The sequence below is a fragment of the Hyla sarda genome, chromosome 3 (genome assembly GCF_029499605.1).
Source record: "Hyla sarda isolate aHylSar1 chromosome 3, aHylSar1.hap1, whole genome shotgun sequence".
NCBI lineage: Eukaryota > Metazoa > Chordata > Amphibia > Anura > Hylidae > Hyla > Hyla sarda.
The window spans coordinates 261,575,252-261,602,343 of NC_079191.1; the positions used below are offsets into that span (position 1 = coordinate 261,575,252).

The window sequence follows — 27,092 nt, forward strand, 5'->3', positions numbered from 1 at the left end:
CTCTCCCCTGCCGTATGCGGTCCCGTATTGCGGAAAACATGATGTTAACCAGCCATTATATTGCACTTTTTGATGTGGCATTGATGTAGCCGAAAAGCAATAAAGCTTTTGTATTTCACAAGTGTTGGAGCTTTTTCGTGGAATTCACTTCTACAATAAAAAAATCAGCCATTTGTGGGTCACCTGGGAGCCGTATCCCCAATGTTGCTGCTCTTTCTTTAAAGGGGTACTCCCGTGGAAAACTCCTGGACAGTGCTCTCTGCTGACCTCTGCTGTCCTTTTTTGGAACTGTCCAGAGCAGCATATGTTTGCTATGGGGATTTTCTTCTTCTCTGGACAGTTCCTAAAATGGACAGCAGAGGTCAGCAGAGAGCACTGTGGTCAGGACATCACAGGAAATGCATTTCTTTTGGGATTTCTCTTTAGTATACAGCCCCTAAAAAGTACTGGAAGGATTAAGATTTTTTTTAATAGAAGTGATTAACAAATCTGTTTAACTTTCTGGCACCAGTTGATTTAAAAAAAAAAAAAAGTTTTCCACGGGAGTACCCCTTTAAAACACATTTTTAAGAGAGGGTGTTATGTATAACTAAAGGCATGGAAAAGTATTTTCAGTATTCTCTTTTGTTTGGATGATTCAGAATTTGACATGTTTATTGCAACATTTATCACATCTACTTCCGCATTCTGTTAAAACAATTATACGTATTCACAGGAAGTGAAGATAAGACTCACTTTTTATCATGAGATCTATAAACACTTAAAGGAGATCTGCAGTGGTATATAAAACTCATCCCCTTTCCGAAGGATAAGTGTTTGATCGGGGGGGGGGGGGACTCTGTTTAAATCACATTTATGGTGTCCATATACATCATGGCTTTTTATATGATACATGCTATACAGATGCCTCCAATAGATACCATAGATTAAAATTCATCATCTATATAGTCTTATTATAAGAGAATCGCACACCTTTTATTTTTTTTACATACCATTGTATGGGTAAGCCTAGTCTACTACACTATTCCAGGCTTTTTCTGTGGTATTCTGACAATTACCATCAGTCCCCACAGCTGCTTGGTCCTTCACTGGTGTCCACCTTTTTTCCTGTGATGTCCTGACCACACAGTAACTGGCTTGCTTAATTACTAACTGAGATGGGACACTGCTGTGGCCCACAGCCATGGAGCAAATTTTTAGTTTTTTTGTTAATCAAGGAGGGTCTGGGAGGTGAAGACAGCGAGGAGGTATGCCAGGTTGTGGCACCTGAGCAGCTCGGCCCCACTCCCTTAACACTTGGTTGAGAAATTAAAAGGCAATTTTATAGTTGTATGTTTATCAACCACCATCAGCTCTAGGAAATATAATATTTGCTTCTATACCCTTTCCGCTATCCAATGGTGTCTGCCACATTTAGCACTATATACACAACTGAGGGATTCCCTTTAAAGGGGTACTCCGGCGCTAAGACATCTTATCCCATATCCAAAGGATAGGGGATAAGATGCCTGATTGCGGGGGTCCCGCTGCTAGGGACCCCCGTGATCTTTCACGCAACCCCCGCAGCATGTTCGCTCCTAGTCTGATGACCACCGATCACGGGGCTGGAGTATCGTGACATCACGGCTCCGCCCCATGTGATGTCAACACAACCCCCTCTCCACCCCGTCATTGCAAGCCTATGGGAGAGGGCGTGACAACTGTGTGAAAGATCACAGGGGTGCTGCGTGAAAGATCACGGGGGTCCCCAGCGGCAGGACCCCCACCATCAGGCATCTTATCTCTTATCCTTTGGATAGGGGATAAGATGTCTTAGCGCCGGAGTACCCCTTTAAAGATGATTTTTCATTGCATTTTATATTGAAGGCCTATCCTCAGGATAGGCAATGTTTGGTCGGGTGCAGACATCCAGAATCCCCAATTTTAAGCAGTTTGTCAAAGCTGCAACTCCAGCATATACACAATAAACAGTGCCAGAAGTCTTGGTACACTTCAGTGGGAGCTGAGCTGCACTAACTCATCACAATCACCACACAATAAACAAAGACAACTGTACCCTGTTCCTAACATAAATGCCTGAAGTGTGGCTCTGCTGATCAGCTGATCGGCAGTAGTGCCGGGTGTTGTCATCCCACTGATCAGACATGGATTACCTATCCTTATATGTAAAGCTCCCTGGAACCAAGGGCACTATATTAATAAATAATAATAATAATCCTGATGATGATAGATCATTAAAGGGGTATTCCAGGCCAAAACTTTTTTTTTTATACATCAACTGGCTCCGGAAAGTTAAACAGATTTGTAAATTACTTCTATTAAAAAATCGTAATCCTTCCAATAGTTATTAGCTTCTGAAGTTGAGTTGTTGTTTTATGTAACTGCTTTCTGATGACTCATGTCCCAGGAGCTGTGCAGTTCCTATGGGGATATTCTCCCATCATGCACAGCTCCCGGGACGTGACATCATCATTGAGCAGTTAGACAGAAAACTTCAGAAGCTAATAACTATTGGAAGGATTAAGATTTTTTTAATAGAAGTAATTTACAAATCTGTTTAACTTTCCGGAGCCAGTTGATATATATAAAAAAAGGTTTTGCCTGGAATACCCCTTTAATGTAAAAGTCCTAGAAAACCCCTGCTCATCAACATAGCGGAGAGGACTTGCTCATGAGTATACAAGTGCATGTCCTGTTTGTGAGCTACAGAGAAGGACTGGAAATACATTGTAAATAACCTGATTCTCATTTAGGATTTCTCATTTTTAGAGTACTCATGTTTAAGGAGTTTTTTTAAGGAGGTGGCAAAGTCTCTGTAAACTTTAATAGGTCACCGTCTTCCTCAAACAAACCTCAGGTCATGTGTTGCCGTCACAAATCTCTTTCAAAATTGCTCAAATAACTGGCAACTATGTCCTCTTGTGGTAGTTTCTCTTCTTTTAAATATACTCTCCTCCTTTTAAGTATTTAAAAGACTCTATCATATCCCTTCTGTCTCTTCTTTCTTCCAAGCTATACATGTTAAGGTCCTTTAACCTTTCCTGGTAAGTTTTATCCTGCAATCCATGTACTAGTTTAGTAGCTCTTCTCTGAACTCTCTCTAGAGTATCTATATCCTTTTGGTGATACAGCCTCCAGTACTGCGCACAATACTCCAAGTGAGGTCTCACCAGTGTTCTGTACAGAGGCATGAGCACTTCTCTCTTTCTACTGCTTATACCTCTCCCTATAAATCCAAGCATTCTGCTAGCGTTTCCTGCTGCTCTATTACATTGTCTTCCTACCTTTAAGGCTTCTGAAATAATTTCTCCTTAATCTCTTTCCTCAGATACTGAGGTCAGGACTGTGTCAGATATTATCTTGCACTTATCTACATTAAATTTCAGTTGCCAGAATTCTGACCATTCTTCTAGTTTTCCTACATCCTTTTCCATTTGGCGGATCCCTCCAGGAACATCAACCCTGTTACATATCTTTGTGTCATTAGCAACGAGACCTACCCTACCATCGAGACCTTTCGCAATATCACTAATGAAGATATTACACAAAATTGGTCCCAGTACAGACACCTGAGGTACCCCACTGGTAAAAAGCATACTGTATTTGGATTGGCTTATCTTCAAGCTGGAATGCCACACAGCTCTAGCAAACTCCCTAAAACTGACCCCTCTTAATTCAGATGGCATGATTAATCTAGGTCACTTCACCATTTCTAGATTCCTAGGACCTAAAGGTGTATACTCCGTATATAACACAATATCACATGAATACAGTATAAGGTACATAGAGTAATAAGCCACATATACATTACAAATTGTACCAAATAAAAATGGACCAATATAGCCGTTACCGTATATATTCGAGTATAAGTATAACACCCCCCTCGGCTTATACTCGAGTGAATTCTCCGCCCTCAGTGGTCTTCAACCTGCAGACCTCCAGATGTTTCAAAACTACAACTCCCAGCAAGCCCAGATAGCCATCGGGGTGGGATGATGACAGGGGGATGATGACAGGTGGTGATGATGAAGGGGGGGGTGTGGGATGATGACAGGGGGATGATGATAGGCGGTGATGATGAAGGGGGGATGATGACAGGGTAATGATGAAGGGGGGGATGATGACAGGCGGGGATGATGACAGGCGGTGATGATGACAGGGTGATGATGATGAGGGTGTTAATGATGGGGGGATGATGTATTTCCCACCCTAGGCTTATAGTCGAGTCAATAACTTTTCCTGGGTTTTGGGGGTGAAATTAGGGGCCTTGGCTTATATTCGGGTCGGCTTATACTCGAGTATATACAGTATTTTAAACAATCTGGGAAACATACAGCATTTTACCTAAGGAGAGGAGTAGATGATTTACCCCCACCCCCCTCCTCCTCTTAAAGTTCAGTCAGGTAAATGTTACATAGCAAATGTGTCATTGAAGGTCATTTTATCATTAGGAAAATAAAGATAAAATGTTTCCAAATATAAAGCAAAGTGCAAGATATCTGATAATGATGTAAATACTGGATACCAAGTAAACGTAACTCTAATGAAGCGCCCCCAGTAACCAGAAAGGCCAGGAGAGCCCCTGCCAGCTACAAAAAGAAAGACATCCAGGATTAGGCCACATTCACACTACTGTTGAGACCTCACATAACGGGTCCGTTAGGCTCTTTTCTTCTTTTTCTTTTTTTGGCCTTTAACAGCCTTTATCGGGACAGGTTATAACGGGCACAGCCGGATCCCATTGATTATAATGAGGTCTGTTGTTTTAGATAAGTATAGCGGGAGAAAAAGATGGTGCATGTACTCATTTTTATACCGCTATACTCCCATCGTTTTGTAATGGCCGGTTTACTGCCATGACATAACAGCAGTGTGAAAGTAGCCTTAGATAATATTTAAGGCTACTAGTGTTTTTTACCAAAATTCTTACCTGAGAGACACATTCAAAATCACTTTAAACATTAAAATAAACCTATTCTCTTTCACTTAACGAGTTATTTCAATCTTCAGCAGTTATTCCCAACCACAGGTTAGGGGATAAACTCTCGATCAAGGAGATAAAATGTACTACTTATGGAAGTTCTACTCCAGAAGGCTGCAGTCTCAAAAAACGGATTTGGTGAAAACTTCCAGTTGTGTGAAGTGACATTTAAATAAATACAGGTACTACGCAACCTGTAGGTGATAACTTAGTGCTGAACAAGCAGGTATTGTTTTGTGCCAATGTGAATATGGCTGTATTTTCTGTAAGGAAAAAAAAAGCATAGCAGGAGCGCTGCATTTCAAGTCACTGTCTAAGCTATTTGCTGCCGTTTGCCCTTCTCAACTGAGCTAAACTCTTGCAATATTCAAGCAACAACTGTAAAGGCAGACATACCATATATTTTGTCTGTAAAACTCGACATTACTTTAATAGTAAATTTAGCTGTAGTGATCAGTGTCGGGCAGCTGCTGCCAAAGCAAATAAAATCATGGGGTGCATCAATAAGGGCATAGATGCCCACGACAAGGAAATAATTCTACCACTGTACAAATCACTAGTCAGACCACACAGAATACTGTGTACAGTACTGGGCACCAGTGTACAAGAAAGTTATAGTGGAGCTGGAGAGGGTTCAAAGACGGCAACCAAGGTAATACGAGGAATGGGAGGACTACAGTACCCAGAAAGATTATCAGTATCAGGGTTATTTAGTTTAGAAAAAAAGACGGCTTAGAGGAGACCTAATAACTATGTAAACTATGTATAAATATATCAGGGGGCCGTACAGTGATCTCTCCCATGATCTATTTATACCCAGGACTGTATCTATAACAAGGGGGCATCCTCTACGTCTAGAGGAAAGAAGGTTTCTACACCAGCACAGACAGGGTTCTTTACTGTAAGAGCAGTGAGACACTGGAATTCTCTGCCTGAGGAGATGGTCATGGTGAGCTCTGTAAAATAATTTAAAAGGGGTCTGGATGCATTTTTGGAAAATAACATTACAGGTTATGGATTCTAGATCTATATCCACTCAGTAGGGACTCATTAGGGTTATAGGTTGAACTTGATGGACTCTTGTCTTTTTTCGACCTTATGAACTATATTACTATAAAATGTTATATTTCCCTGAAGCAACCATATAAAAGTGGTTGTCTGTGATTACTAACTGTATTAAAGGGGTTATGTTATCAGGCACACAGCTATTCCATTAGCATGGACTCCTAAGAAGGTAAAGGGCTCTTTAGCACCATTTTGCCATTTGGTGCCTTTCATACTCCGGATGCATGTGACATACAATAATACGGATGAGAGCATAAGACCTTATCTGATGGCCAAGTCCCATATACTTTTCAACAATAGGAAAAACTTTTAGTACCTTAGATTTTTTTTTTGTATCGTTTCTACATTAAAAAAAATCTTATTCATAAATGTTTCTTTCCAACTTAAAGGGGTATTCCTGGAATAAATTAAAAAACAGGCCTTTTCTTTCAAAAACAGCGCCCTCCTTGTCTCCACTTTGGGTGTGGTATTACCACTTGGCTCTGGAACGGAGGAACTGAGTGGAACTGAGCCGCAGAACCACACCCAACCTGGAGAAAAACAGGGAGAGGTCTTTGAAAGAAAAAAAGGCCTGTTTTTTTCATTCCTGGAATACCCCTTTAAAGGGGTTATCCGCCATAAGGTGATTTTAGTACGTATCTGCCAGACAGTATTGGACATACTTAGGAAGGATCTGTGTTTTCCTTGAGGCGAAATGGATATGTTGTGAGATTACCATAATGCTGTGGCTGTCTTTTTGTAAACTGGCTATTTCATGTTGGAGTTTATTCTCTCAAATTACATGTCCCATAATTCCTTGTTTGTAAGTGTGAGGTCACTTTCCTCCAGCCACCCCACCCATTGAAACACAAATGACTTCAGTCCATTCAAAAGACCAGTGTTTTCTAACCAGGGTGCCTCCAGCTGTTGCAAAAATACAATTAGTTGCAGAATTATCTTCCTCCCACCCAGCGGCCGCTTCACCCATTGCAGCAGGACAGGCTCCCTTTGCACCCCTGACTAGTGATGACATGTCTCAGTAGCACTGCAACCTGGGAAAACCTGAGGCCTGAGTAATTTTGTATGCTGTTAAAAATAAATATTGGGCTAAAATCACAGAAGAATTGCGAGACCACCGCCAGACACAGGTGCAGATATTATATTATGAACTACACTAACTTTACAGCCCCTGTAGCACAGTCAAATAAAAAAAATCCTAGAATACCCCTTTAGCTCTCTGGTTCATTGTATAGTCTTTCAGAGACATTCTTTACTCAGAATTCATTACTCAGTCCATTATGATCCTTCCACTATTCCTTTCCCCACATGCCATTGTTCCAATCACATGCTCTTATGAACACAGTCATATGGAAAAGTGGAAATATCTGTGCGTACACTTACTCTGTTGCTTACTATCATGGTGACCTTGCTCCCCACTAATCTAATTTCCTACAGTTAGATAAGAACTGAAATCCAGATTGAGCAAAACATTTATAATAAACGGTGAGGTAATAATATGCCACGTTAAGGTGCCCATACACCTTATTCTAAAGTCAGCCAAAGCTGCTGACGTGTTTGCCTGGTTAGAGTGAATGACAGCCTCCCGATTCACAAACATACCGTCGGTAGAGAGAGGGATCGAGCATGCTAGATTATTGCCGCCCTTATGTTCAGGGAGAGAAGCAGTCATCGGAGTAGTCCGGCTGCCACTTATCTCTTCTCATATAGGACACATGAAAATTCAAGCATGCTAAATGTTCATATGTATGGGAAAGCTAGAAGAAATAAGGATAGTCCAGTTGACAGTTCTTGAAAACTGACAGTTAAAAATAATTGAAAACATTGAGCAACTGACAGTGCCATGGGTGACAGAGCAGGACAAAATCCCCATAGCAAACATATGCAGCTCTGGAAAGTTCCTGACATGGACAGAGGTGTCAGCAGAGAGCACTGTGGTCGTGACAGAAAAGACATTCAAAAAGAAAATTTTTTTCCTCTGTAGTATTCAGCAGCTGATAAGTACTGAAAGGATTAAGATTTCTTAATAGAAGTTACCGTATTTATCGGCGTATAACACGCACTTTTTAGGCTAAAAATTTTAGCCTAAAGTCTGTGTGCGTGTTATACGCCGATACACCCCCAGGAAAGGCAGGGGGAGAGAGGCCGTCGCTGCCCGCTTCTCTCTCCCTGCCTTTCCTGGGGTCTAGAGCGCTGCTGTCGGCCCTTCTCACCCCCTGGTTATCGGCGCCGCTGCCCGTTCTGTCCCCCTGACTATCGGTGCCGGCGCCGATAGCCAGGGGGAGAGAAGGGGCAGCGGCACCCATTGCCGGCGCCGCTGCCCCGTTGCCTCCCCCCATCCCCGGTGGCATAATTACCTGAGTCGGGTCCGCGCTGCTGCAGGCCTCCGGCGTGCGTCCCCGGCGTCATTGCTATGCGCTGAACGGCGCGGTGCATGACGTCAGTGCGCCGCGCCGTGCATAGCAACGACGCTGGGGACGCACGACAGAGGCCTGCAGCAGCGCGGACCCGACTCAGGTAATTATGCCACCGGGGATGGGGGGAGGCAACGGGGCAGCGGCGCCGGCAATGGGTGCCGCTGCCCCTTCTCTCCCCCTGGCTATCGGCGCCGATAACCAGGGGGTGAGAAGGGCCGACAGCAGCGCTCTAGACCCCAGGAAAGGCAGGGGGAGAGAAGCGGGCAGCGACGGCCTCTCTCCCCCTGCCTTTCCTGGGGGTATATCGGGGTATACACGCGCACACACGCACCCTCATTTTACCATGGATATTTGGGTAAAAAACTTTTTTTACCCAAATATCCTTGGTAAAATGAGGGTGCGTGTTATAGGCCGGTGCGTGGTATACCCCGATAAATACGGTATTTACAAATCTGTTTAAAGGGGTATTCCAGGAAAAACAAAAATGTATATATCAACTGGCTCCAGAAAGTTAAACAGATTTGTAAATTACTTCTATTAAAAAATCTTAATCCTTTCAGTACTTATGAGCTTCTGAAGTTAAGGTTGTTCTTTTCTGTCTAAGTGTTCTCTGATGACACGTGTCTCGGGAAACGCCCAGTTTAGAAGAGGTTTGCTTTGGGGATCTGCTTCTAAACTGGGCGTTTCCCGAGATAGGTGTCATCAGAGAGCACTTAGACAGAAAAGAACAACCTTAACTTCAGAAGCTCATAAGTACTGAAAAGATTAAGATTTTTTTAATAGAAGTAATTTACAAGCCAGTTGATATATAAAAAAAAGTTTTTTTCCTGGATAACCCCTTTAACTTTTTTGGCACCAGTTGAGTACCCCTTTAAATCTATCCCATACACTTGAATAAGATTGTTTCTGCAGCATTCAAAAATGATATTTTCTATCAGTAAGAATACACCCTTAGGGAGTCTACTTTTGTATAGACATACATCGGAGGGGTTAGTGTGTTTGTAACACCTCCTCCCCCCACTTTGACGGATTCTGCATTGTAGGCTCATAATGGAACAATTACGGAAGATTTAAATGCAGCCTTTGGTGTTCCACACAAGCATCTGATCGGCACCCTGGCTGGTGAGATTTCTTGAGTAAGATAGCTGTTCCTTTCAGTGTGTAGACTGTGAACTAGCATAGCATATACAGTGCATGAGTGAATTACTGGCAAATTAAGAGAAAACGTTAGGAAAGCCAGACACAAAATGTATATTTTGATACATACAAATATTAATAATCCAAAAATATAGCACTAATTCCAGTAGGTACTTGGGCGTGTAAACAAAAAAATTGCTTTAAGGTTTATTCTGCTTTATTGCCACCCTTAGTCATACAGAAAAAACATTCTATTTAGAAGTTGGTTTAATTATAAAACATACAAAATTCCAAACATAAGTTGCAGTTAAATTTTATAACCTAGCAAACTTTTATAATATACGCTTTACTACAGCTTGACCTTCACACCAAAACCATAAATTTTGCACAACAATCTTTTTTACCATTTATAGCATAAAGCAGGCACACATAATCATGTTTAATGTTTTAACTTAAATGTTCACTGTCACTTCAAACAGCATCCCTCCATTTAATAGCCTATGTAAATAACATCATTTACCAAAAATGATTCCTTTCCTGCAATCTGTCTAGGTAGAGAAAGAACAGAATACAAGAATTGGGGGCAGGGTTTAGCATGTGCTTTGTGCAGGAGGAGAGAGATCAAGACAGAACCGGTCTGCCTGCTGCAGAGGATCCATACTGTTCATAACATTACAGGTTATGGATATTAGATTTATAAGGATAAAAAGTTGATCCAGGGGCTTATTCTGATATTCATTAATTTATTCACAAAGGAATTTACCCCCTGATATGGGACAATTGTCATCAGCCTCATAAGGGGTTTTTGTCTCTCTTTGGATCAACACAGTGGAAATAAAATAGGAATATAGGTTGACCTTGATGGACTGTTGTCTTTTTCAACCTTATTAACTACGTTACTGTGTTGCATATGTAAATTGTGGTTTGTCCACCATGCTGTAGTGTAATCTCCCCTCCCCCATTTTAGTCTAAGTTTTTCATCATTGTCAGAGGTTCAATGCTTAGTGTTAGCACTTTCTTAATGTGCTGCTGAAATACAGTAGAGGGAAGTCTGTGCCGTGCTGGGATTGGTTAGAAAAATGAGGGGAAAGGAAATTCTGTGTGTCTACAACTGGCAAACAGTCTAGCTCATGAATAACTAAACCATGGAGGGGACCTCTCAAGGGCTCAATAACGGCAGCGAGTCCAATAATCACTGTCCTAAGCATTCTAGTTATCTATACATCTAGAATTGTTTGCTATTTTGTGGAAATATGGTAGAAAAAAAAAATAACTCATTCATTTTGGAGATGTCCTGTGAGTTTTACTGGTTAACCAAAGTTCTGAGGCAAATTCATTTCACCCGTCTTATACGTTTGTTCTATTATTCTTACAATAGTTTTATTTCTAGGGTACCATAAAATTTAACGGGTATATAGTTTAATTGGCTCCTAATTATTTCAGTGTTTGTTCACACAATTAAACTGTTGTAAGAAATCAATGGGTGTGGACCCGCCATGCTGCTAACCAGTTTTGGGAATTTTGAAGCAGGGTCTAAACACCTCTTGGGTTTTCACACTTTATCACACTCCTGGATACAATCTTAGTTGCCAGGTCCCTTCCAAAGAGCTGTCCTAGTGTGGTAGCTGCTGACCCAGGGGAGCCAGTGCAATACAAGGAGTAGTCAAGCAGGAAAACATCCTCAGCAAGCTGTGACATACATTGTAGAATCCAAATAGGATATATTCAGAAGACTGAGGTGTAGTTGACATTATGGTAGATGATCAGGGCAGGTGGAACAGTTTAAAATCAATAATCTCTAGGTCAACAGGAAAGGTTATACAGTACAGATGGACCAGGCTGGATACAGTACAGATGGTTCAGGCTGAAACAGACAGGCCAAAATCATAAATGGAAACGCAGGATCAGAATACACAGCATACCTTCTCAATGGATAAACCACAGAGATGCTCAGGCACATAGGAGAGGGCGGGACAACCTTAAAAAGGAAAAGCCGAGCTAAGAAAGATGGAATACAGATGAATGCCAGAAAGAATAGGCACCTGCCCCCTTAAAGGGGTTATCCAGGATTTTTATATATATATATATATATATATATATATATATATATATATATATATATCTCAACTGGCTCCAGAAAGTTAAACAGATTTGTAAATTACTTCTATAAAAAAATCTTAATCCTTTAAGTATTTATGAGCTTCTGAAGTTAAGGATGTTCTTTTCTGTCTAAGTGCTCTCTGATGACAGGTATCTTGGGAACCGCCCAGTTTAGAAGAGGTTTGCTATGGGGATTTGCTTCTAAACTGGGCGGTTCCAGAGACACGAGTCATCAGAGAGCACTTAGACAGAAAAGAACAAACAACTTCAGAAGCTCATAAGTACTGAAAGGATTAAGATTTTTTAATAGAAGTAATTTACAAATCTGTTTAACTTTCTGGAGCCAGTTGATATATAAAAAAAAAAAAATTTTTTTCCTGGAATACCCCTTTAAAGACACAGTAGAAGCAGCACGATGACAGCCAGGTATATAGAGAAGAGCATGGACAAAGACCCAGATATGATGAATGCCAGTACACAGACGGTTGCCAACCACTGGCGTCACAACTGTTTATTGCATCCAAAATATTATACCCTTAATGTCCCATGGGGAAAGGGTTTTGGCACACTGTAATGACATTTCCTGCATGTTAATATTTTGCTAACACAGCCTATATCTTTGATATCTAATAATTAAGCTGAAACAAAAAGGTTGTGCTATCACCTTTAAACTCCAGGTGTTTGCAGACACTAAGTAGCAGGATATAGCCATTTAAGTTTAAGATTTTAAGTATATACTCAACCTAGTGGCTTAGCGTACATGTTACTTGGCAGTGGAGATAAACAGTTGCCAGACAAATTCGATTCCAAGTATTTACTGAATGAACAAAGGTATGGACATGATAAAAATTGAAATACCTGATCCTTGTTTCCCTAACAGTAGAAATCAGTAGGCAATGGGGGCTGCCCAATACACATCTCCTGAAGTTATCTTATTTGTATAGTAAGCTGTGAGACAATAATATGTATGTTCCACGGTCTAATAAACATATATTGGTAAATAAAGTTATCTTACTACCTTTCTGTGGATTTTCTTAGTTTTTGATGCAAACTGCCTGCTATGTTTTGTTCAGCCCACCATCCTATCTGCTGTAACATACTCTAGCTAGGAATTCAGCCAACTGTCTCCCTCCTACTAAGCTTTCTTGACTATAGCTTCTCCTACATATACAAATTAAAATAGGTTTTATCATTGAATAAGCCATTTAGGCTTACTATAGAGGCGATGAGGGTTCCAACCAAATTTTTGGCCGAAGAGAGTCCACTAACTTGACCACAGACTACCAGAACACTATATCTATCTACACACCATGAACGCATACAATTAAACTGTTATAGTAAAAGTTTAGCTTGGTCCAAAGATGTATTTTGACCATAGAAGTTTTACTACAGTGTTAACTCCCCTCTAAGGAAGTGCTTAGCTTTACTTTTGCTTTGACTGAAACTGTGATTTAATGTTATCATTAATATATTCACAATATAACACGTTAGCAGAAACAAACACTTTTAGTGTGTTTTTATGGCACACTATAAAATAAGAAATATCATAGTCCATGCAATACTGTAGAGCTGGGAGACTAAAGTAAGTAAATGTGTAATTCTGCAAATAAAAAAAATGGTAGAAATGTTATCAGTGCCATAGGATTATCATGCACACCTTTTCTTTTTGCTCATTGAAAAGTTAGGAGGATTGCATTAAATTACAGCCAAGCAGGCCAAGACTGGCCCACCAGGGAGTCAGTAAATTCACGATAAGTCCCTGAGCTAAAAGTAGTTTAAACCTCAGCTGTCAAACCATATACTCTCCACCCTCCCACTTGCATAGAGCCTTAGCAGAGACACAGTAAGTGACTTGCTATGCATGACTGGCCCCTTTTCAGTGCAGCGGCAGAGCCCACCTCCTGAACTCATAGTATGCTCTCCGATCTCTTCTTCCCCAACCACTGCGCATCTTGCTGAGCTGCCTGCTTTCTTCTTGGATCGGAGAATGTCAGCAGGATCAGATCAAAGTTCCATTTAGCCCATTTCAGAGCAAAATTTAGTGGGAAGTCCCATTGATTTTAAAGGGGTACTCCACTGGAAAACATTTTTTTGTTACATCAACTGGTGCCAGAAAGTTAAACAGATTTGTAAATTAGCACAATAGACGAATGAAGCCAGCACATTAAAATCCGGAGTTTATTGAAATCTGGTTAAACGTTCCATAGAAAGGCAGGTAGGGGAGTACATCAGGCAATATTACGTACAGTAGACAGCTTGGAGATAGGTCCCTTCACGCCAACGCGTTTCGAGTCAAGGACCCTTAGTCATGGTATACATGGTATATACGGCGCTACATTGCCATTTATGAAGATAGCGCATATCTTAAGGGTGGACATTTCGCACATTTTTGGCCATATGAACATGGCCTCAAGAGTCTTGGTCTCATAGTCCAGTGTATTGCCCAGGGCTCATGAGCAGAACAGGGTGTCTCAAACCCAGCCATTGTAAGACATACTGTATGCTTATGTTTTTTTTTTCTTCCTCTATGTTGGAAAACAAGTTTCATTATGTCCTGACAGCTGAAGACTTTCAAAACCTACAGGTCGTGGCAGTTACACTTACAGCTGAGAAGTAATCCATCTTATGGCCACTTTATCACGGCACAGGGATGTTGCAGAGTTGCCGTAGTGGATTTGCATGTGGAAATTCTGCAGCGTATAACTGTACCAATATGTGAATGACATTTTAAGAAATCACTTTTACACATGGAAAAAATCAGCAACCAAATGGATATGCAGTATGGATTTTAAAAGGGGTATTCCAGGAAAATAAACTTTTTTTTTTTTTATATATATATATATATATATATATATATATATATATATATATATATATATCAACTGGCTCCAGAAAGTTAAACAGATTTGTAAATTACTTCTATTAAAAAATCTTAATCCTTCCAATAATTATCAGCTATTGAAGTTGAGTTGTTCTTTTCTGTCTGGCAACAGTGCTCTCTGCTGACATCTGTGCTTGTCTCAGGAACTGCACAGAGCAGAATAGATTTGCTATGGAAATGTGCTTCTACTCTAGACAGCTCCCGAGACACGTGTCATCAGAGAGCACTTAGACAGAAAAGAACAACTCAACTTCAGCAGCTCATACGTACTGAAAGGATTAATATTTTTTTATAGAAGTCATTTACAAATCTGTTTAACTTTCTGGAGCCAGTTGATATATATATATATATATATATATATATATATATATATATATATATATATATATATATATATATATATATAAGTTTTTTCCTGGATAACCCCTTTAAATCCACAGCATGTCAATTTCTACTGCATATTTAGTATGAATTGACTATTTAAAACAGATTTTCCTAAGGAAATGCTGCGGAATTACAGAAAAAAAATACAACAATTTCACCTCCTTTTCTCATTTTCCAAGGAAAAAAAAATTATGAAAAAAAGAACATAATTGGCACCACAAAATGTAAAAATGTCCAGACTTTTACAATCTCACATCCCCCAATGTGAATGCCATGAAAATATAGAATACTAATGAACGAAATATTCTTTTTTTTCCCACCTTGCTCTTAGAAAATATAGATTAAAAAGCCCCATCTACTGTACCCTATTGTTTACTATAATGCACCAACATTAAAAACACAACAGCAGAGCTCAATATAAAATATATACATTTTATATTGAACTTAAATGAAAAAGTAAACATGCTGTAATTGTTAAAAAAAATTTTTAATGCAACTTAAAAAAATAAAGAAAAAAAGAAAGGTGCTGTGGAATCTCTATGCCTAGCAAATAAAATATGTCAGCAGAAAATACTCAAAACTACATGCATAAGCCCCAGAATATTAAATGGTCATGACAGGTATACATGATCACATCATCCTAATAACAAGGTGTAAATGCAACAGATAGAATAGCACATGTAGTGAGTACATGTTACAGATTTTTAGCAAGAAGAATGGATATTTGGTCACGGTCCCTCTAAGCACTAAATTCAGTAAAGCTGCTAAATAGCATACATTTTTTTGTTTTTGTTTAGGTGCCTTTTAGCACATATAAGGACTAATGCAGGTGTAATAAGTACTCGGGTTCTCAAGGTCTCAGTCCAAAGCTACTGAAACTACTGAGGATCTTTACATGTTGGTTCACTATGGTACAAGGTGAAGAATGTAGGCTTCTCTATACTCGATGGTTGTCCTGCGACACGATACCTGGAAAGACATTTCCCATTTAAAGGGCCAGTACGCCTATAATTAAGTCTACACCTGTGCCTCACTTATAAATTCCTGCACCTCCCACACGTCCCTGCAGGATCTTTATTGCCTTGTGCCATTGTGAAAGCGTTACTTGCCTTGCCATGTTTCTGACCTATTGTTCTGTGACCTGACCTTGCTCCTGTGCCGCCTGCCTGCCGACCTCCTGCTACGTTCCTGACTACGCTCCTGTGCTGCCAGCCCTGACCTTCTGCTATCCTGACTATGAGTTGCTGTATCCCTCCTGTGCCTCAAATCTTCTCAGCCTCCTGTGTGGTTGAGTCGTGCCAGGGGTAGTGACCTGGGTGCTGCCAGCCGCAGCATGACCATCCCGCTTTGCGGCGGGCTCTGATGAAAACCAGCAGCACCTTAGACCTGGTACGGCCCCCGTCATCTGCCACACAGGTCCAGTGGATCCACTACCTCCTGTATTCCTATCTAACCGTTAGTGTTACAGTATTCAATGTCCACATATTTCTGTAAAATATTATTAGAACAATACAATGGTGTAGATATAAAGTATGTAGAATACTGTAAAACAGGCTGTTACAAAATATCATAACACTATAAAAGGTTATTCAAAGCAAGCCAAGCTCTTTGGTAATCTACTGTATGTACAGTTTGACATTACCAGCCAATACTAATACATAAGATCAAGCAAAATCCTTGCTGTTCTTAAGGTTTACTACACAGTGTGACCTTGGTGGTTCATTTCATAGACTCAAGAAAAGCAAGTTCAGACATGCTTTACTGTAAATCCCACTTTAAATACGCTGAGGCAGAGGGATGGAAATTAACAGACTAAATTTAATGCAAAAGTACCTGGATTTAGAGATAAATGCACAGAAATACATAAGCTTGCTCTAATAATTTGTTGTACAGGTTTGCAGTCATCTGAATGTATTTTTAATTTCCAAAATAGAAAAAAAAAAAAAGGTCTTGGGAATAATTTGAGGAATTGAATTCAAACAACTTCTTGGTGATGCTGTGTATGTGGGATTCATAGGGGACCTGTGTTATGATAACACTGTCCAGAGTGGGCGGCAAGTCCCCAGGGTCTTTGTGATGAGAAAATATATGAGACCAAGGAGAGTTCGCAGGCACAGTGGTACAAAGTAGGGCTTAAGCGACAAACACGCACAGCTTAAAGGGGTACTCCGCTCTTAGACAGTTTATACCCTATCCAAATCATTGGGGATAAGATGTCTGATCGCCTCGGGTCGGGGGTGGCACCCTGGCGTTCTGAACATTTATGTTCAGAACGCCGGGTTCTGGCAGCCGTGGTCATGACGTCATGCCATGCCCCCTCCATACATGTCTATAGTAGGGGGCGTGAAAACATGAATGGAGGGAGGTGTCGGTCTAAAGATTGCGATCAGACATCTTATCTCATATCCTTTGGATAGGGGATATGATGTCTAGGGGTGGAGAACTACTTTAACTGTTTTGAGTTTTTTTTTTGTATTTTTGGCGCAGAAATTTGTGTGTCAAAAGTGTGCTCTTTTGAAATTGATACATTTATAAGGTGTTCTATAGAATTCAGTTTTTTTGTTTGATTACTGCAGCGGTCATGAATTTACAATGTGCACCTTTTAATTATGGCACAAACAGCTCTCAAAAGGCGCAGACCCCACGTAACCCCAACCCACACTTAGGAAAGTCTGTGCAGAGAAATTGTTGGATGTTGTTTATTCTGCAACAAATTTACCACATTCTGTGTTCCAAATTGGGGGTTGTTGCTCAAAGTAGACACTTGTTTTTACGTAGGATTCTTGCAAGCCCTGGACTCAACCTCTTATGGATCTCTTACATGGCAGGCATTTAACTTGGCACATAAAACCTACTTCCCACCAGGTAACTGTCATCTGGAGTAGTGGGTTGTGAAACCCAAAGTGAAACCAAGCCTGGCACACAGACTTCCACTCCGCAGTTTGCAGTCTATCATTTGTGGTCGCTGCAACCTTCTATGCTTAATCTGGACTTGGAAACAGTAAAAGTGCATAGGTAGGTGGCCTTCCATAGAAGATATCCCATTGACCAATTAAGGTCATGTCCTGTGATGACCATTTATAAGCAGAAGTGGCGACAGCAATTTATACCATGTAGTACAGGTTGTGTACAGATTCACAGAAAGTGCATAAACTCTCAGATATGGGCAACGTGAGCAGCTACATTATGGGTCCAGAAACTAAAAGGGTATTGTGGTGACTAGGACCTCTGGAATTTCATACAGAAATTCTAAGCAGAAACACACCTCAACCCCAAACTTGCTTAGGACTCTTAGCGGAAGCTGTAGATATCCCAGGCTATCCTCAGCAATTCTCCCATCTGACACAATCCTATTTTTCCTCAATTGGAAAGGCTAAATCTGCAGGATTTTTAATAGAGAGACTTCCTGAACACATCTTACTAGAGAGGCTAAACTATAAACTCCCTGTTCTTCCGTTCCCTCAGTAGAGAGGCCAGACCAGAGCAAGCTACTCCTTTAACTTATGAAGATTCTTAGGTGTGTGTGTGTGTGTTAAAGGGCTACTACCGTGCCGACAACTTATCCCCTTATCTAAAGGATAGAGGATAAGTTGCTTGATCGTGCTGGGTCCCGCCGCTGGGCATCCCCGCGATCTCGCACACAGCACCCTGCTCTCATCAGGCCCCAGAGCGAACATCCGCTCCGGGTCTGATGACGGGGTCGGTGATTGTGACATCACAGCTCCGCCCCGTGTGACGGCACCCTCTGCCCCCTCAATGCAAGTCTATGGCAGGGGCGAGACAGCTGCCCCGCCCCCTGCCATAGACTTATATTGAGGAGGCGGAGTATGACATCACACGGGGGCAGAGCCGTGACGTCACTATACTCCGGCCCTGTGATCGGCAGTCATCAGACCCGGAGCGATGTTCGCTCCGGGACCTGATGAGAGTGGGGTGCTGCGTGCAAGATTGCGGGGGTCCCCAGCGGCGATAAGTTGTCAGCACGGTAGTACCCCTTTAACTTTTCTGGCCTTAGCCATAGCTAGTGCAATGCAGTTTAAAACATAATTTACATATCATGAGATAATATAAATACATGATCAAACTTTACACAGGTTGGACCACATCAAATTAATGTACTCTTTCAATAGTACAATACAAAATAATTTATAGTCATGGCCGTAAATGTTGGCACCCCTGAAATTTTTCAAGAGAATTAAGTATTTCTCACAGAAAAGGATTGAAGTAACACATGTTTTGCTATACACATGTTTATTGCACATGTTTATTCCCTTTGTATGTATTGGAAATAAACCAAAAAAGGGTGGAAAAAAAGCTAATTGGACATAATGTCACGCCAAACTCCAAAAATGGGCTGGACAAAATTATTGGCACCCTTAACTTAAAGCGTACCTATCATCTCCCCCAAATAATAAAAAACTGTTATGTGTTACCCAGTACCTCACCCTGATAATGTACATCTATGTTTTATGTGTTTAGCCCCTATATTTCTAATAAAAAACAGCACACATCAGTTGCAGTCTGGATTCTCATCTTCTCTCTGGATTCTCATCTTCTCTACATAACTAAACTTCCTCCCTCACTGTGTGTCAATGAGTCTGGGAGGGAGCCTGGCAGTCAGCCAATCACTGCAGGCTGCTCTGTAACCCTTTCCTCTCTGGATCTCCTCATCCTCTGATCCTCTTACATATTGCATAAGATATCATGTGTAGGGGACTACAAATCCCAACCAGTCGTGAAATATGCAAGAGGAGCAGAGGATAATATATATAATCTTCTGATCCTCTTACATATTGCATGACAGGCTGGGATTTATAGTCCCTACACACAATATATTATGCAATATGAAAGAGGAGCAGAGGATAATATATATATAATCCTCTGCTCCTCTTACATATTGAATAATGGGACTACAAATCCCAGCCAGTCTGATTGGGATAGAGCTATATCCCCATGCAGTACCTGTGATTGATGAATGAGCAGCTGCAGCACGGCGCGCGGCACAGGAATACATGCCTCTGTTTCTCCTTGTGGTGAGTGACAGGCCGGGAGCAGAGACTTCTAAAGCCCACCCTCACTTCCTGTATTCTAACGGGCCAGAGCTGTTGCCACCGTCGGTTTTCATATAGCGACGGCCAGAGATCAGCGTGAGCCTCTTTTGTGAGGACCCCTAGTGGTCACTTTTATACATGTGATTTTTAAGTTACATCAATGAAAAAAATTATTGAAGGTATTTACAAATAATCATATTTTATAGTGCTCTATTGTATTTAACAAAAAAAATTTTTGTGAGAGTGGCCATTTAATATTTGGTTGCACACCCTCTGGAAAAAATAACTGAAATCAGTCACTTCCTATAACCATCAATAAGCTTCTTACACCTCTCATCTGGAATGTTGGACCACTCTTCCTTTGCAAACTGCTCCAGGTCTCTCTTATTGGAAGGGCACCTTTTCCCAAAAGCAATTTTAAGATCTCTCCACAGGTGTTCAATGGGATTTAGATCTGGACTCATTGCTGAACACTTCAGAACTCTCCTGCGCAGCATAGCAGCTGCAGTGTCTCTCTTTAATGAAAGTTCACCCTTAATTTTCAGCACAAAAGAGTTCCTATAACTTATCAGTCTCTAGGAGCCGAGTATCATATATGCAAATGTAGGTTAATAATTTGGCACTGTAATATTTACACTTCTCTGTCTTAATAATAATCTTAAGAGGCTGAGCAATACAGGACCTATGATCTGCACATTCTGGAGAAATGTATTACTGTTCTAACTAGGTATAGTTGATACTTAACAGGTGCACTGCACAGCGTAGCAAATAAAAGGCCATGCAAAGTGATATCTAATCTCTTCCCACATGTCTAACACTGAAAAGGTTGTGTGAGACCAATATATGCTACGACTGAGTACTAGGTGCTTCATGCTACAAGATTCCTATTTTATAGTATTCTTCAATGTAGTAAATGCATATTTAAACAATTTTTACATTATCTAAAAACCTTTTTGTCGGTATATGGCTGATCCTTGGATTTCAGTTTAGCATGATGCACTACAGAAGATTCGAAAAGCTAGAGGGTTGGAAAAACACATGAATGTACACTACAATATTGTGCCTTCTCTTCAAAAATGCATTTCTTAAATAACGTAGATGCATTTCCTACATTGACCAAAAGTGTAAAACATGAAGCTTGTAGTGGAGACAACTTTGGCTGGATATTATAATACGATAGAGAAAAAAGTGGGAAAATGAGCCACCCTAGTATAAGAGTTCTGCCAAAAAGTGTTTGCCCTGACATGGCAAACTTGGTCTGTTCATGTATTGCCCAAATTTTAATTGCTTAAAATACTGTAATAGGACATGCCCCATGTAGTGGCAGCTGTTTAGGAAATGAGAAACTTATTAGAGATATCTTTTAAACTAGGAACTTCTTTTTTATTCAATAGTAAAGAGTTCTAACAGAGTAAAAAAGTAAAAGAAAGGACGTTTGGAAGTAAACCATGCATTTTAAAGGCATCCGTATGCTATAAATAACAAACCTCCAAGTCCAATAGGCAATGCCAGTTATACCTCTGGAAAGATTACTACATTGACTATTCTAGTAATGGCAACAGACAGTACATAAAAAAAACTCTGTATATCAGTACCGAAATCACTAGAAATGTAACTACTTTAAATATTTTATTAAAGTGAACATAAAAAAAGGTTATTAAATACCGTAGCTGCAACAATTCATAAAATAAACAAACTACAGTAAGCATGGGTATTGCTTAACACTATTTTTTTCCTCCTCATCTTCTAAAAATCTTAACACTTGCAGTTTTCCACCTACAGAAATATATGGGGGGGGGGCTTGTTTTATGCGCTACTAATTTTACTTTATAATGACAGTGATTTCACCGCAGAATCTATGGCAAAACAAAAAAAAAAAAAACATTTGTGGGACAAAATTGAAAAAAAATACGCCATTTTGTAATTTTTAGCAGCTTCCGTTTCTACACAGTGCACTTTTCGGTTAGAGTGACACATTATATTTATTCTGTAGGTCTATATGGTTACAAGGATACCCAATTTATGCAGGTTTTATTTTATTTTACGACTTAAAAAAATTAATACCTACATGCACCAAAATTTGTATGTTTAAAATAGTCATCTTTTACATATTTTTTTATATGGAATTTGGGAAAAGGGGGATGATTTAAACTTTTAGTATGGAAGGGGTTAATTCACATTTATTAATTTTTATTTTTTTTAAACACCATTTTTTTGTCCTCATTAGGGGACTATTACATGCAATCTTCTGATTGCATACACTGTTCATAGCATAGATCAGTGTAATCTGCGCTCGATTGTTCCAGCTTGGTGAGCCAGGCTGGAGCACCACAGATGAGATCGGACAGCGAGGAGGCAGGTAAGGGCTCTCCCGCAGTGATCCCGATCAGCCCGACTGAGCTGCCGGGAATGCTTTTTTTTTCTCTTCATTTTAGATGTGGCGATCAACTTGATCACCACGTCTAAGGGGTTAATATCAGGCATCACCACGATCGGTGTTGTCCGGCGTTAGACAGAGGTCCCAACTGCTCATAGCCGCCAGGACCACCCCGTTATGATGCAGGGTCCGTTAGTGACCCCACGTCATAGCAGGAGAGCGGGTGCAGGGCATACAGGTACGCCCTGCATCCTTAAGAGATTAAAGGAGAGCTGTACACCTGTTCACCCACACTAAACCCAGTACACTAGGTTATAGCATGGGTGGACAGGAGTCCAACAAGGGTTACCTTACTAATATCCATCTAGTAGCTCCTGAGATATGTCCCCCAGAAAATATTCTGCTGAATTCAGTGAATTGTGTGCCAGAGGCGGGGCCCCAGAGCTCAATTTAAATATTCATGGTCTGTTGCTCGACATGCTAGTGAAGTGGAGTTGCTGGTCACAAGAGTGCTCTCCTTTTGCATAGAGTACATGCCCCGACTGAGTGCTCCGGTGACCAGCGAGTGACTCCACATCACTAGGACATTGAGTCACAGACCATGGATGTGTAAATTGAGCCAGCGGGGTCCCACCTCTAGTGCACAATTCACTGAATTCACTTGGTTTAGTGTGGGTGAACAGGCTGACTGTTTTCCTTTAGGGGATACTAGGTGCCGCCAGGTTTATGTTTGCTTCCCATGGGTTCGCATTACCCAGCATTAAAACATTTCTAGTTTTTTGGAGTCTGAGTATTCAGACCTCTGCTGATCAGGAGAATGAGCGGGAGAAGTCCGTGCTGATGCGCGCTCCTCAACACTCTCAATAGGCTTACCTAGCGAGTATGTCTCAATCTTGTGACACGGAGACGAGAGAGAACTAACTTAGCTCGAACTTCTCCCGGCTGGTTATGATCAGTGGAGGTCTAAATAATCTAACCCCTGCCGATCAAAACTTTTGACATGTCACTAGAAGATATTAATAGTTTTTCCAAATAACAGTACAGGATGTAACTATCCTTTTCTCAATTCTAGTTTAGTCCCGTGTAGTTTATAATCTTTCTGTTCTTGCTGACAAAGTTATATTGATATGCACGGAGTTTCTGCTGAGCACATACACAATAAAAAAAGATAATAGGTAAAGCTGCAGTGCCGAACATGAACATAAATAGATCTTAGATGCTGTATTATACAGCTGTAAAACACCAATATGACCAAGATAAAAGCAGGGGAAAAACAAACAATAGTCTGGATTCAATGATCAGACTATGCAGCATTTCTCAGTGCATGAAAAATACCCATGATGCACAAAAGACTGGACACGTAATGGTTAGTTGTATACTAAAGTGATATTAGTTGAAAACCGCAGAGCTGTTTAACCTCTACCTTATGCCCAGAAGTTCTATAATTAGTCAGATTCTCTGTAAAGCTGCGCCAGCTGCACTTTGCCCTCTGTCACGCTTAGCAGAATTGTAAATACATTTTGTAATATACCCATAAGTGCTTTTCAGCTGCATGCAGTGTTTTCAGAACAAAGATCAAACAACTTATCAGTAAAAACATTCGACTTCAAGAACACTAGAAGAGTAGATAGCATGAAAATGAAGCAACTTTCTCCTTGCAGCCATCTACTGTATATGTCGCAGCAGAAACTAGTGAATGCTGTACATTAAGATAACAATACATTGCAGCTAGATCTTCCACTTAGATGAGCAATTGGCATTTAAAAGCAATGGGAAACATAAAAATACCACCTTTCAGCATTTAGCCACTTCCTAGTACATACAGTAGTGGTCATATGACAAATAAATTATGAAGAATGAGATCTGTCAATGGTCAGTGACATTAAAGGGGTACGGTGGAAATTTTTTTTTTTAAATCAACTGGTGCCAGAAAGTTAAACAGATTTGTAAATTGCTTCAATTAAAATTTTTTAATCCTTCCAGTACTTATTAGCGGCTGTATACTACAGAGGAAATGTTCTTCTTTTGGGATTTCTTTTCTGTCACGACCACAGTGCTCTCTGCTGACACCTCTGTCTATTTTAGGAACTGTCCAGAGCAGCATATGTTTGCTATGGGGATTTATTCCTGCTCCCGCTTTCCTCTCAGTTCCTGACATGGACAGAGGTATCATCAGAGAGAACTGTGGTCGTCACAGAAAAGAAATCCAAAAATAAAATAATTTCCTCTGTAGTATACAGCCACTAATAAGTACCGGAAGGATCAAGTTTTTTTTTTAATAGAAGTAATTTACAAATCCGTTTACCTTTCTGGCATCGGTTGATCCACCAGAGTACCCCTTTAACCCCTTGGGGACCGAGCCCATTTTGACCCTAATGACCAGAGCATTTTTTGCAATTCTGACCACTGTCACTTTAAGCATTAATAACTCTGGAATGCTTTTATCTTTCATTCTGATTCCGAAATAGTTTTCTCATGACATATTTTACTTTAACATAGTGGTAAATTTTTGTCGTTATTTGCATCTTTGGTGAAATATCCCAAAATTTTGAAAATTTAGCATTTTGCAAAACTCTCTGCTTGTAAGGAAAATGGATATTCCAAATAAATTATACCGTATATTGATTCACAAATATAATAAGTCTACTTTATGTTGGAATCAGAAAGTTGACACGTTTTTACTTTTTGAAGACGTCAGCGGGCTTCAAAGTATAGCAGCAATTTTCAAAATGTTCACGAAAATTTCAAAATCTGAATTTTTCAGGGACCAGTTAAGTTTTAAGTGGTTTTGAGGGGCCTTTCTGTGAGAAATACCCCATTATAGAAACCGCACCCCTCAAAGAATTCAAAATGACATTCAGAAAGTTTGTAAACCCTTTAGGTGTTTCACAAGAATAGCATCAAAGTGGAGGAGAAAAATCAAAATCTGCATTTTTTACATTAACATGTTCTTGTAGACCCATATTTTTTTTATTTTTACAAGGGGTAAAATGTGTTACCCAATTTCTCTCGAGTAAGGAAATACCTCATATGTGGATGTAAAGTGCTTTGTGGGCGCACTAGAGGGCTCAGAAGAGAAGGAGTGACAATGGGATTTTAAAGAGCGAATTTTGCTGAAATGGTATTTGGAGGGCATGTCGCATTTAGAAAGCCCCCATGGTGACAGAACAGCAAAAAACACCCCACATGGCAAACTATTTTGGAAACTACACCCCTCAAGGAACATAACAAGGGGTACAGTGAGCCTTTACACCCCACAGGAAGTTGACGACTTTGCGTTGAAGTTGGACGGGAAAATGAAATTGTTTTATTTTATTTTTACTAAAATGCTAATGCTACCCCAATTTTTTTCATTTTCACAAGGGGTAATAGGTGAAAATGTCCCCCAAAATTTTTAACCCCATTTCTCTTGAGTAAGGAAATACCTCATATGAGGATGTAAAGTGATCTGCGGGTGCATTAGAGAGCTCAGAAGGGAAGGAGTGACATTTTGAAAAGCAAACTTTGCTGAAATGGTTTTTGGGGGGCACATCTCATTTAGAAAGCCCCAATGGTGCCAGAACAGCGAAAAACACCCCACATGGCATACTATTTGGAAAACTAAATCCCCTCAAGGAACGTAACAAGGGGTACAGTGAGCATTTACACCCCGCTGGCGTTTGACAGATCTTTGTAACAGTGGGCTGTCCAAATGAAAAATTACATTCTTCATTTTCACGGACCACTGTTCCAAAAATCTGTCAGACACGTTCCGTGAGGGGGGTAGTTTCCGAAATGGGGTCACATGTGGGTGTTTATTTATTTGCATTTATGTCAGAACCGCTGTAACCAGCAGCCACCCCTGTGCAAATCACCAGTTTAGGTCTCAAATGTACATGGCGCTCTCTCACTCCTGAGCCTTTTTGTGCGCCCGCAGAGCATTTTACATCCACATATGCGGTATTTCTGTACTTGGGAGATATTGCGTTACAAATTTTGGGGGTCTGGTTTTTTCCATTTACCTCTTATGAAAATGAAAGTAAGGGGAAACACCAGCATGTTGGTGTAAAAAATAAAACATTTTTACACTAACATGCTGGTGCAGACCCCCAACTTTACATTTTCATAAGGGGTAAAAGGAAAAAAAGCCACCAAAAATTTGTAGCGCAATTTCTCCCGAGTACGGAGATACCCCATATGTGACCCTAAACTGTTGCCTTGAAATACGACAGGGATCTGAAGTGAGAGAGTGCCATGCGCATTTGAGGCCTAAATTAGGGATTTTCATAGGGGTGGACCCGGATGCAAGCGTTACACTTGCCTCCGCCACCAAAAATACTGTACGTCAGTTTTCCCCAAACAGGCTGCTTCCAGCTGTTGCAAAAATCCCAACATTCCTGGACAGTCAATGACTGTCCGGCAATACTGGGAGTTATTTTGCAACAGCTGGAGGCTCTGTTTTGGAAAAACTGACGTACAAGACATTTTTTTATTTTATTGAGGGGGTGGGGGCACAGTGTAAGGTTGTGGTGTATATGTAGTGTTTTACTCTTTATTTAGGGTTAGTGTAGTGTAGTGTTTTTAGGGTACATTCACACGGGCGGAGGTTTACAGTGTGTTTCCCGCTGCAGCGGAAAATGTGCGGCATCTCAAACTCGAAGCGGGAAACTTGCTGTAACCCCCCCCCCCCGTGTGAATGTACACGTTGAGGAGGGGGTGGGGA

General features: G+C 40.6%; 1 protein-coding gene across 3 annotated transcripts in view; it reads right to left on the reverse strand.

Annotated features, from left to right (window-relative positions):
- Positions 1-27,092, reverse strand: part of ARHGAP18 (Rho GTPase activating protein 18) — a 108,259-nt gene that overhangs the window by 39,480 nt on the left and 41,687 nt on the right. The window contains exon 1 of one of the 3 annotated variants that reach the window (XM_056566526.1): positions 7,646-7,831. The exons of the other annotated variants lie outside the window; for them this stretch is intronic. Coding sequence (XP_056422501.1) covers positions 7,646-7,671 — 26 coding nt within the window. The 5' untranslated portion in view covers positions 7,672-7,831. Of the gene's footprint in view, positions 1-7,645; positions 7,832-27,092 lie in introns of those variants that run through there. 3 annotated transcript variants of the gene reach the window in all.